Here is a 12,273-nt window from a genome sequence, read left to right as displayed (position 1 = left end):
TGCTAGACTTATGATAACTAGACTTATCATGGTGATCATTTTTAAATGTATAGAAATATCGCATCACTATATTGTGTACTGGGAACTAACATAGTGTTGTAGGTCAATTATACTTTAAAAACAAACAAAAAAAACCTCATAGAAAAAGAGATCAGATTCGTGGTTACCAGAGGCAGGGGGTGGAGAGAAGAGGATTTGGATGAAGGTGATCAAAAGGTACAAACTTCCAGTTGTAAGATAAATAAGTACTGAGAATGTAGTGTACAACAGGATCAACATAACTAACACTACTGCACATTATATATGAAAGTTGAGTAAATCAGCTAAGAGTTCTCATCTTATCTTTAATTTTATATCTATATGAGATGATAGATGTTCACTAAAAGAAAGAATAAATTTCAATGTCTCCTGGAAAGTAAAAAAAAAAGAAGTGTTAGACTTGACCTGGGGGTCGGGGGGGGTCGGTGGTGGGTAGCTCGGAAGGCTTATCCAAGGAGGGGATGATTGAGTTATGTTTGAACCTAAAGGATGACTCTCAGTGGGAAAGGAGAGCAGGTGCAGAGACAAAAGCATGGAGCTGGGGAGAGCAGACTGGGTTCTTGAAACTAAATATAAAATTCGGCTTCTAAGAGAGATATGGTAGAGGAGGAAGCAGTAGGACGGAAATACTGAGCTGGGCCCACACCCTTTTTACCCACACAGACTAATGCCTCCTGAGAGCGAATGAGTCATAGAAGCTGAAGGAGCAACTGCAGTTCTTCCGAAATACCCAGAGAGAGGCAACGACAGACCATGGGCAGGCAAGTGAGAGGGGCATGAGCTCTCTGGGAAAGTGGAGATAAACCCTCAACAAGTAGGATGGACATTGAAAGGAGGGGAGAAAATTCACCGTCAGGTGCCACCAGGCCTGGGTACTTGGAGGGATGGCCTTAAAAAGTATTTTAATAAAAAAGAGGTTTTTGAGGTGTCAATGCCAAATTGTTCTCTCTTGAAACCTAACAGTATCACTCTTTCCTCTCAAAATGTTCGTGTTTTCATAGCATTGAACAAACAACTGAGATCCTGTTGTGTCTCTCACCTGCTGAAGTTGCCAATCTCAAGGAAGGGATCAATTTTGTTCGAAATAAGAGCACTGGCAAAGATTACATCTTATATAAAAGTAAGAGCCACCTGCGAGCATGCAAGAATATGTGCAAGCACCAAGGAGGCCTGTTCATAAAAGATATCGAGGATTTAGACGGAAGGTAACACGCGTCCTTTGCTTTCTCCCTGGTGACCCTTCTTACAGTTAGATTTGGCAGGAGATGTGTTCATTGAGAAATCAAATGAACCAACTGACAAATTATTTCTTTTAGCAAATTCATAACTTTTACTTGTGCTCACTGAGGCAACTCTCTGATCTCAAAACGTTATGACCTTTACTTAATTTCCCACTCTCTCTTAAGAACTCTAATTGAAAATTGATTCCTAGCTTGATAAACAGTGAAATTTCTAAGGTACGTGTGTGTGTGTGTGTGTGTGTGTGTGTGTGAGTGCTTGGGTATATGTAACAACTTTTATCTTCCAGGACTCAAGCCTCCTCTGGGTTTCCTTTCCCACTCCCCCAGAAGTATGAGTGGGGCAGGCCCTTATCCAAACACTGCTGGAGAGCAGATAGACTTGCTTTGACTGCCTCATGGTGATTAAAAACCCAAAATGGCAGAGCCCCAACTGTATCTGCCCTGAACAGCAGCTCTTCTAATCATTTCTTGGAAGAACTAGTGCTGGTACCCGTCTCCCGCCACTTGATGAAGCCTACAATATAGATCACCTTCCTCCCCAGTTCAGGAGCAATACCAGGACAGGATGGTTGTGGGTTTTGTTTGTTTGTTTTCAGTGACTGCCAAAGAGATATCAGCACTGCCTGGCAGAGACAGGGGGAGTTCTGGGTGAGGGATGCTTTGTCAGCCTGATGGTCAACACCGGCAACGAATGAGTGGTTGACCGCACCTTTCCAAGCTCTGCTTCAGCCTAACTTGACCTGGGTGCTTTTTAGCCATTCCCACGTCTGGCTTGACTTCCACCGTGTTGTTGAGCTGATTTCTCGGGTCATCTGTGGGCAGTTTAGTGCAGGTGGACTCAGAGGGAGCTGTGTAGTTTTCTAAGAGCTCCCTGCTATAATCGTATAGAAGACCATCACCCAAGTCTAGAATGTTCTTACACCTGCACACAGATTTGCTTCACTGCATACTTAGTTTCAGGGCCCAGACACACACTGTTAGATTTCTAAATGTTGATAAACGCTGTTGCACCTGTAGCTTGCTTGGCTCCTTTGATGGGGTTGCTAGATTAGGCAAATAGAAGGCACCCAGTTAAATAACTAATATATTTTTAGCATAGATAGGTTGCAAGTATTGCATGGGACACAGTTTTAGCGACAGCTGTACTCTAGGAGAGCCTCATGGTTATTTGCTGACAGCCGTGTTTGGAGTCCCTTCCATCTTCTCGGTGGATTCAAGTTAGGGAAACCTCAGACATAGCTTGTTCTGTCACTGGTAAGTTTCTGCAGGCACTCTTGGACCCTGAGGTTTTCTGACTGTTGCGGTTCGGGGACTCCGCGTTTCCTCTCTCCCTTTCTCTCCTTAGTGGGCTTTTCACGTGGTGCTCGCTAAGCCAGCCGTTCAAGGAAGTGTTGCAGCTTTGTGATTAGGAGCAATGATCTTTCCTCACAACCTGCCCTGTTCAGAAGCCTGCCCCCACCACCTATCAGCTCCGTGACCTTGGACAAGTTTCTTAGCCTTTCTGGACCTCAATTCTCTCCTCTATACAGTGAAATTGAGAGTATTACCTACTCTGTCTGACTGCTGAGAGGATTAAATGATTTCAAACACATAAAGCACTTAAAACAATGTCTGGCTATATGATAAGTGCTCAATAAATGTCAATGACATTTATCATTATTACTCTGTCATGAGCTTCTAGTGTAGCTTAGGAACAGAGGTTATTTACAGGAATTCAGATTGTTCTTGAACCTGGCTGGCTCATCTTAACAGAGTGATTGCTTTGCCACAGGCTGGCCTTTCTCTCCTTCACCCAAAGCCTTGGGGGTGATGGATCCTAGTTTCACCCTATTCTGTTGGCAGGCTAACCTAGAGCTGGCATTGTCTTAGTGCTCTGGCACATGAGGAACCAGCTTTATCTCCTGCACATTCTCCCAGCTTTATTCCCAGATGCAGCTCGCCAAGCATTGGTGTGTTGAAACACCATCCTCAGAGTAACTCACACCCTATACTCCGCCATCCATCGCTCCAAATTTGACTGCTTCTCTGCGTAGCAATTCACCCGAGGAATCTCTCACCTAGGAGACAGTCAAGAGTAATGACCTACCTCTTCCACCCTCCCTACATTTTTCTTCTTCACACGTAACCAACATCAGCAACTCTCATAAGCTGTGGTTCTCATTTTCTAAATCTAACAACTTTTCCCAACCTCTTTGCACATGAAGCTGTCGCCTCCCTCCTGTCTACTTGCTGCCTATGAACAGTTAAGATCCTGCCACGTTTCCCCTTTAATGACCCAGCATGTTGAATAGCTGCGTTTGGAATGTTCTCAAGTTTTGAAATGTTGTTGGCTACTCATTGATGAGAAAGTAGATGTTTCAGAATAATCCTCTATAAATTGAAGTGCGGAATATGTTTTTTGCCTTATTACTAGAAAAGAGTGTGAAAAATTCTTGATACAATGAAGCTTGGAAAAATCAGTGTAATTTACTGATATATAAGTTAAAATAGACATTGTTAGATTAAAAAATCTGATGTTTCCGGCTTGAGACATATTTGTTTGTAAAAAAAAATTCTTTAACTGTGAAAAAAAAAAAAAACTTTACGAGAAACACTACCAAAATAGAGAGGAAATGGAACTTTTATGCCTCATCTTCCACCACCACAACCCCCTTCGTGGTCTGGTAAGAAATAGAAAAAAATTACTAAGCCTTCTATTTTGCTGCAATCTGATTCTCATTCTGAAATAGGGTTGCCAGAGTTAGCAAATAAAAACGCAGAACACTCAGTTAAATTGCAGATAAATGATGACTTTCCAGTATATGTCACATATTGTGTGAGTTGTGTTTTTAAATTATTTCTTATTTATCTGAAATTCATATTTAACTGGGCATCCTGTATTTTATCTGGCAACCATGCTCTGAAATCTTAAACTTTAAGGAAGTCTTTTCTCTTCTGAAAACTTGAGCTGAACTTAGGTTTAGCACACTATACCAGGGGCTAAGGGTTGTAAAGTGATTATAAATCATAGGTATGTCTTAATGACTGCATTCTTTCCTCATATTGGCCCCAGTTGAATCTTAACCAACTTAGCTTTTGTATGAGAGCCATCCCTAAAGATGACTTCATTCTGATGGCTCTGTTGATCTCTAACACATATTATTTTGTGACATGGCATTTATCTTCACTTTTAAAATTGCCTACTGATGATTAATCTATATTTCCTTGGATATTTGAGTATGAGCTATTAGTAGTTTTTCTTTCATGCATTTTATGTTCAACCAACTACAGTTGTTTATAATGCATTTAAGCCTAATAAGATGAATTTTTATTTTCACCATTTCATAAACCTAAGTATAATTTTTCATCCAGGTCTGTTAGATGCACAAAACACAACTGGAAGTTGGATGTGAGCACCATGAAGTATATCAATCCTCCAGGCAGCTTCTGTCAAGATGAACTGGGTAAATATAATCCATATCGATCAATGTTTTCTGCTATTATTATCATTGGGGTCCTTCTTGTCAACTTGTTTCCAATCTCACTTGAAGCTTTGAGTATATCCTGATTTTAAACTATGGACATTAGATCTTTTAAAAATAATTAACACTGAAAATTCTAAACAGGATTTCTCCAAAAGATCCCTTCATTCATTCATTTGTTCAGTAAGTATCTGATGAGAACTTACCAGGTGTAAACATTGTATTGGGTATTAAGAGATACAAAGATGGATAAGATAGAGTCAGTGTAAATTAGATGACATTAACATGAGGTGGTGGCAAAGACAAGCCTGTGAACAACTAAGATCAGGGATACTCTGACAGGTTTCTTTGGTACAGTGTACTATAGAATAGTGGCTCTGAATATTGTATCAGTGAAGACACACAAGATAGATATTCAAGTGCATGATCTTTTCAACAGTTATAATGAAACGCCACAGTTTCGGTTGGGAAATAAAGTCCTTCAAATTCCATGGCTCTTTCTGGCATAGGTAAGATGCTACAGTTTACATGTGATTCTCAGTATGCTGGCTCCACTTCTACTTTTTCCTTCCTCCTACTCAAGAAAGCAGGTAGAAATATGAGTAAGGAGGGCTTAATAATAGGAATAAATTTGTCTTTGACCTAAGTGATTAAAAGCGTGTTTTATCAGTAGAAAAAGTTACTTGGGAAGATTCTTAAAACTGCTCACGCACACTGTTTCAGAATGTCTGTTATAAGAATAAAAATATAGATTTGATCTAATTGGGGGAATCATAGAAAGCTTCATGCCAGAGATAGCATTTGTGTTGGGTTTTGAAAGATGGGCAGAATTTCATCAGGCAGAGAAGAGAAAGGAGGACATTTCTGGTAGAGGGGACAGCTTGGGCTGTTTTAGTTTATTTGGGGCCAAATGTGTAGTTTAGTTGGCTGGAGTACAGGGTATGTGTATCAGAGTAGTAGAACGTAAGATTTCAAAGGTACCTTGTAGGGAGGGCCTTGAATGTAGTTGAAGAATCATGACCTAATCCAGAATGTTATTAAGTGTGCGTTAGGTGTAGTACTAGGCACTTTGTGTGAATTATCTCACATTATCTTCACATTGACAATGCAGTAATGGGACTCAGTGATGGAGAGTCATTACCACCAAACTGTTCAACCCATCTGCCTCTGTGCCTGCATATACTTCCTTGACTCCTGTGACAGTTGACAGTGGCTGCACTGACCCTGCTCCTATGGCCCGCCCTGCTCTCGCACACTGGATCCCACCTCACACCTACTTGAGGACTTCCCTCCTGCAGCTGTCCTTCTCTCTCCTGTATCATAAATTTCGTCTTTGCCTATTAACCCACAGGTACACACACACACGTGCGCACGCGCCCTAGTGTTCAGATAAGCCCTCTTATGTTTCCATTTCTCCAAATGTCTAAACAGCGAAACCCCTTGAAACAGGCATCTCACACTCGTTGTCTCTGTTCCTTCCCCTCCCATCATCTCTCAGTGGAGCTTCCACCCCTACCACTCCGCTAACACTGCTCCTGTCAAGGTCACCAGTTTGCTAAATTCAGTGGTCGCTTTGCCATGGCCATTGTACTCAAACTCTCGGCATGCAGCCCAATGGCCCACTCTGTCCTTGATATGCAGCTGACCCTTGAACAATGCGGTTTGAACTGCATGGATATTTTCCAATAGTAAATACTATAGGACTACACCAGCCAAGGTTGGTTGAATCTGTGGATGCAGAGGAACCGCGGTTAAGAAGGGCCAACTATTGAGTTTGACCAGGGATCGAACCCTGGCCCCCTGCATTGGGAGCATGGAATCTTAACCACTGCGCCACCAGGGAAGTCCCACGAATTGATTTCTAATAGGCATTACAAGCTGCGGCCAAAACAGAACTCCTAATGGCCAAACCCACCTTATCTCCAGACCTGTTCCTCCTCCAGCCTTCTCCATCTTGGTAAATGACGCTGTTTCCACTCAACTGAACAAAACCTGCTGGTCACTCTTGAGTCTTCTCTTTCCTTAAACCCCCATATCCAAACCATTAATAAATCCTGTGCCAAAACACCTTCAGAATCCATCCACTTCTCTCCGTCTGCTCTGTCTCCAACCAAATGCAAGTCACAGACACCTTTTGTCTGCACAACTGGCCTCCCTGCTTCCATGCTTGCTTCCTGCAGTCCATCCTGCTTACAGCACACAGCTTGATATTTTATTTTATTTTTGTTAATTTAATTTAATTTTATATTGGAGAATAGTTGATTTACAATGTTGTGTTAGTTTCAGGCTGGTTAGTACCAGACTGATATTTTAAAAATTCATGACATTCCCCTGCTTAAAACTCTCCGATGAGCTTCCTATCACACTGAAGAAGGTGCATCCCTTTGACCCGGCAATTCCACATCCGAGACCATATGCCTAAGATCTTAATAATCACTGATATGTCAAAAGATACGGCTATGAGAATGTTCATTCACAGCAATACTGTCTACAAAAGAGAAAAATTGAAAACAATTTAAACACTAGAAATAATTACACTGTGTCTTAAAAGTGATTCTATTGAAGAAACTAAAATAATAAGAGTGACTTTTGAAAAATAAAGCAGATTATAAATATCACATATAGTATGGCCCTATTATGAAAAAACATGTATACATAAGCACTTATGGACGGGGGCAGGCTCACCACTGGTTACCTGTGAAGGGAGCTGAATAGTGGGCTTCCTGGGCTGGACCTCCAGTCTGGGAACTTTGATTACACTACCTCTACATCTTTTTCAGGCTCAAATTATTGTATATGGAATAGGCTATCAGGGCCAGTGTTGCCCAGGTGTCTCGGTGAGACCAACTCCTAATCACTTTTTAAAGAAGGGTCTGACCTGCAAAGGCATTCTCCCAGTTCCCAGAGCAGAGGTGTCACTTACTGAGGTGCATGTCCTTTTCTGGTCACCCCCCAAAAGAGATAGAATGCTATTCTGGGGGAAGTTGCTGATTGCTTTGACTACAAGTTCATCCTCCCCCTGCCCCTCAAAGGGATGTCTCGGTTACTAGGTTCTTTTGCCAGTAAGCCTCATTCCATGTCTGTTGACCTAGCCTAGGAAACCTGCAGACTGCATTGTTAGCAGGAACTGTACAAATACTGTTAAATTTATTTGGCAGAAAACAGGTAAGAAGCAAAGGTTTGAACATATCAAACTGTTTGTGTAAGTGAAAGGACAATAGGCTATCAACTTTATGAGTATGTAACCCAGAAATTGATAGCTGCTTAGGGGCCTTTATAAAACCTCTAAGTCTTTTGGACAAGACCTATAGTGAGACATTATAGCAAAGTGGTTAAGAGTGAATGGTCCAGGGCAGCCTGGACTCAGATCCTGATGCTCAAACACACAATTAAATGACTTGGGGCAAGTTAGTCAATCTCTTTGTTCTTTAGTTTCCTCACTAGGATATAATATTGGTAGTAACTATCTTATTGCATTGTTGAAAGAATTTTGAAAGTGAACAGCTGTGGGTAAAAAAAAAAAAAAAAAAAAAAAAAAAGAATAGCTGTTAAATTCTCAGAACTTGGTACACAGAGCATAATGTTTTATTTGTATATGTATGTCTCAAATAATCTGCACATCACCCCTGTAACTGGGACCTTAGGAGCAGGAGGAAGGGATTTTCCACCCAGCAGAAAATGGGATCAATTGGAAAATAGATCAAGGCTGGGAACTGATGCAGAGGGCTGATGTTTGCTGCTATGGCAGGTGAAAGGCAGGGCTAGAGGTGGCAGCAGGGTCAGTGGAGGGCTGGAAATAACAAGACCACTAAATTTTTTAGCCTTTGCTCCAGTGAGGAAAGTGGAAAATTGAGAAAGTGGAAAATTTCCACTCTCTGTGAGAGTGGAAAATTTTGTTAACAGAGCCCACTTTTCAGTCCAGTGCTACCTACACTGTAGTGATTTCCTACCACATCCCAAGAAAGAGAAGGATGGCTTGATCTCGTATGAACTTAGATTATTTGATTTTATTATTATTATAAATAACAATATATGGTCATCATTAAAAAGGTAAAAATCAGAAAAGTAGAAGGAAGAAGACGCTCACTTGCACTCCCATCACCTCAAGACAACACCTGTTTTGGTATCTTTTCTTCCGGTTGTCACCGAGGTCCCCTTCCTTCCTCTCCCCAGCCTTCTCCTCCTCCTTCTCTTAACTGAGATATAATTCATGCACCATAAAATTCACCTTCTTAGAGTGTGCAACTCAATGGTTTTTAGTATTTTCACATGTTGTGCCATTACCACCACTATCTAATTCCAGAACATTTTCATCATCCCCAAAAGAAACCTTGTAACTATTAGCAGTCAGTCCCATTCCCCTCTTCCTTCATCCCCTGGCCAACCACTAATCTACTTTCTGTCGCTATGGCTTTTCCTGTATTGAACCAGGCTGGCATAAACCCCACTTGGTCATGGTCATAATTATTTTTTATATTGCTAAATTGTATTTGCTAATATTTGGTTAAGGATTTTTATGTCTATATTCATAAGGAATATTGGTCTGTGGTTTTTTGTGTGTGATGTCTTTGTCTGATTTTGGGATCAGGGTAGTAATACTGCCCTCATAAAATGAGTTAGGAAGTGTTCCATCCTCTTCTGTTTATTGGAAGAATTTGTGAAGTTTGGTATTGATTCTTCTTTAGACATTCGGTCAAATTCACCAGTGAAGCCATCTGGGCTTGGGCTAATGTTTGTGAAGTTTTTTGTTTACTAATTAAATCTCTTTATTTGTTATGGGTCTTCTCAGATATTCTATTTCTTCTTGAGTCAATTTTGTTAGTTTGTTTCTTCCTAGGAATTTCTCCATTTCGTCTGGGTTATCAATTTGTTGATATATAATATTTATTATATTTCCTTATGTTCTTTTTTATTTCTGTAAGATTGATAGTAATGTCCCCCTTTTCATTCGTGATTTTAGTAATTTGAACCTTTTCTCTTTTTTCTTGGTTAGTCTAGCTAAAGGATTGGAAATTTTGTTAATCTTTTCAAAGAACAAACTTTTGTTTTCATTGATTTTCTCTTGTTTTTCTTATCTCAATTCCATTTATTTTAGCTCTAATTTTTAAATATTTCCTTCCTTTTATTTGCTTTGGGTTTAGTTTGCTCTTCTTTTTCTAATTTCATAAGGTGGAAGGTTCGGTGTTTTACTTGAGATCTTTTTTATTATAGGTGTGTTCCTTTTATGCACTGCACTGTTTTAGCTGCATTCCGTAAGTTTCTGAATATTATGTTTTCATTTTTCCTTGTCACAAAGTATTTTCTCATTTTTCTTGTGATCTTCCTCCTTAAACCATTTGTATTCAGAAGTATGTTGTCTGATCTCTACATATTTGTGAATTTTCCAACTTTCTCCTCTTATTGGTATCTAATTTCATTTCATCGTGGTCAGAGAACATACTTTATATGACTTGATCCTTTTAACTTTATTTTATGGCCTAACATATGGTTTGTACTGGTTTGTGGAGAATATTCTACATGTACTTGAGAAGAATGTGTATTCTATTGTTGGGTGGAGTGTTCTGTCTATGTCTGTTGGGTCTGGTTGGTTTATAGTGTTGTTTGAGTCTTCTATTTCCTTGTTGATTTTCTATCTAGTTGTTGCAACTTCCAGTCATCTTTTTAAGCATACTTTTACAAATAATTATAATTATTCTATATATTATTTTTGCATCCTGTTTTTTGTCTTGTTAATCTATTATATTAGTCATATTATGTCAGATTCTATATATACATAATTTTAAAGTATGCTTACATTAAATATTAACTTAAATAATTTATTTAGCCATTTCTCTGTTGTTGGAATTTAGGCTGTTCACAGATTTTTTTTTTTTTCCATCAAAACCAAAACTGTGATCTTTCTGCTTAAGAATTTCTCTGTTTTTGGAGTTTTTTCTGTAAGATAGGTGAATTACTGGCAACAGGGTATGACTAATTAATGCTTTTACCCATATTTAACACCTCATACATCGTAACATAAAGATGGGCTTCACATGGACTAATAGCCTAAATGAAAAAGGTCAGACTGTAAAAGTAACAGAAGAAATGTAGAATATCTACATTTCTAACAGAAGAAATGTAGAATATCTACATGTAGAATATCTTTGTGACCTAGAAATTGGTGGCACTTCCTGACTCTTCAAACAACATTTCAGAAGTACAGCTCAAAGAATAACCCCCCCACCAACACACACACACACACACAAAACCCTGGTGAATGTGATTTCATCAGCACTAAAGATTTCTGCTAATTGGAGGACACCATGGACAAAGTTAAAAGATGTATGACAGTTTGGGTGACTATTTTGCAATATTGGCAACCAACAAGGGAATATTATCTAGCATATAGGAGGAAGTAATGCAAATTGACAAGAAAAAGATAGGAAACCCAATATAAAAATGCAGAAAGGATATGAACCTAGCATTTTACAGAAGAATCCGCAAAGGTCAATAAGCACATGAAGATATGCTCAAACACGTTAATTATCAGAAAACTGCAAAGTAAAGCAATGAGGTGTTACTCTATGTCTTTTTGACTGATAGAAAGAAACGAAGGTGCCACGGAATGTTGTCAGAGATATAAGGGTATAGAAATAGTCATGCCTGTGCTGGGAACGTGGCTGGTACAGCCACGCTAGAGAGGAACCCGACAGTGACTAGTCAGGGGAGGTTTATGAATACGCCACGACCCATCACTCTCATTCCTCTTTGTATACCAAAGAAACCTTGTTGTGGCAGAGTCTATGGGTCCACCACTGGGAGAGTGCATCAGTAAAATGCGGTGAACCAGGGAATACTAAACTGCAGTTAGAGGAAGTGGACTAGAAGTACACGTGGTAACATGAATGCATCTTAAAAACAGGGTATTGAGTGAAAAGGACGAAGAAACAGACTGGAGACCCAATACTGTTTATAGAAACTAAAGATGCACATATACAATATAATACGTATTTTGCACGACCATTCAAATTGTAGCCTGTAGGGGAGGAGGGGGAAATAAGAGTGGGAAACAGAGATAAAGGGAATAAGTAAGTAAGTAAGTAAGTAGCTTTGCCTGGGCCGAATATCATGTGTCATGAACTGAAAAATATGATTAGCACAGTCGTCCTTACTTGAGGTACTAAATGAATGAATGAGTCCATTATTCATTCATCCATTCTTTAATATATATTACATTACAGTCCATTTTCTAGAATGAACCAGTTTTTATTCCCTCTAACTAGTTAATAAGCCTGCCTTTTCTCTTCATGCCTTACCAGCTCAGGGCATTCTTAATTTTTCAGACTTTCCTTGTTTGAGTCAAAAAGAGCATTGTTGTTTTAAATTACACTTGTTTCTCAAATATGTTGCTAATATTTTCCAAACACGTTTGCCAATTTTCTTTGGTGGTAGAACTTTTTCATTTTACATTTGTATCTATTCAGATTTTCCATTGGACTTGTTTCCATTGCTATTAAACTTAGAAGTCCTCCCTTTTTTTTTTTTTTTTTTTT

The 12,273-nt window shown here is 39.4% G+C and overlaps 1 protein-coding gene across 17 annotated transcripts in view; it reads left to right on the top strand.

The window, feature by feature from the left end:
* LOC112404125 (cytidine monophosphate-N-acetylneuraminic acid hydroxylase) overlaps positions 1–12,273 on the top strand; it is a 256,651-nt gene that overhangs the window by 200,669 nt on the left and 43,709 nt on the right. For 10 of the 17 annotated variants that reach the window (XM_024751964.1, XM_024751959.1, XM_024751965.1 and 7 more), the window contains 3 exons: positions 703–800; positions 1,041–1,244; positions 4,632–4,723. In XM_024751964.1, coding sequence (XP_024607732.1) covers positions 793–800; positions 1,041–1,244; positions 4,632–4,723 — 304 coding nt within the window. In that variant the 5' untranslated portion in view covers positions 703–792. Of the gene's footprint in view, positions 1–702; positions 801–827; positions 912–1,040; positions 1,245–2,275; positions 2,535–4,631; positions 4,724–12,273 lie in introns of those variants that run through there. The other 7 variants (XR_003004050.1, XM_024751956.1, XM_024751970.1 and 4 more) reach the window with 5 other exon arrangements.

This window comes from Neophocaena asiaeorientalis, unplaced genomic scaffold (assembly GCF_003031525.2).
Source record: "Neophocaena asiaeorientalis asiaeorientalis breed wild unplaced genomic scaffold, Neophocaena_asiaeorientalis_V1.1 scaffold165, whole genome shotgun sequence".
NCBI lineage: Eukaryota > Metazoa > Chordata > Mammalia > Artiodactyla > Phocoenidae > Neophocaena > Neophocaena asiaeorientalis.
The sequence above is the reverse complement of the archived record's forward strand: the minus strand, read 5'-3'. Positions and strand labels throughout refer to the sequence as shown.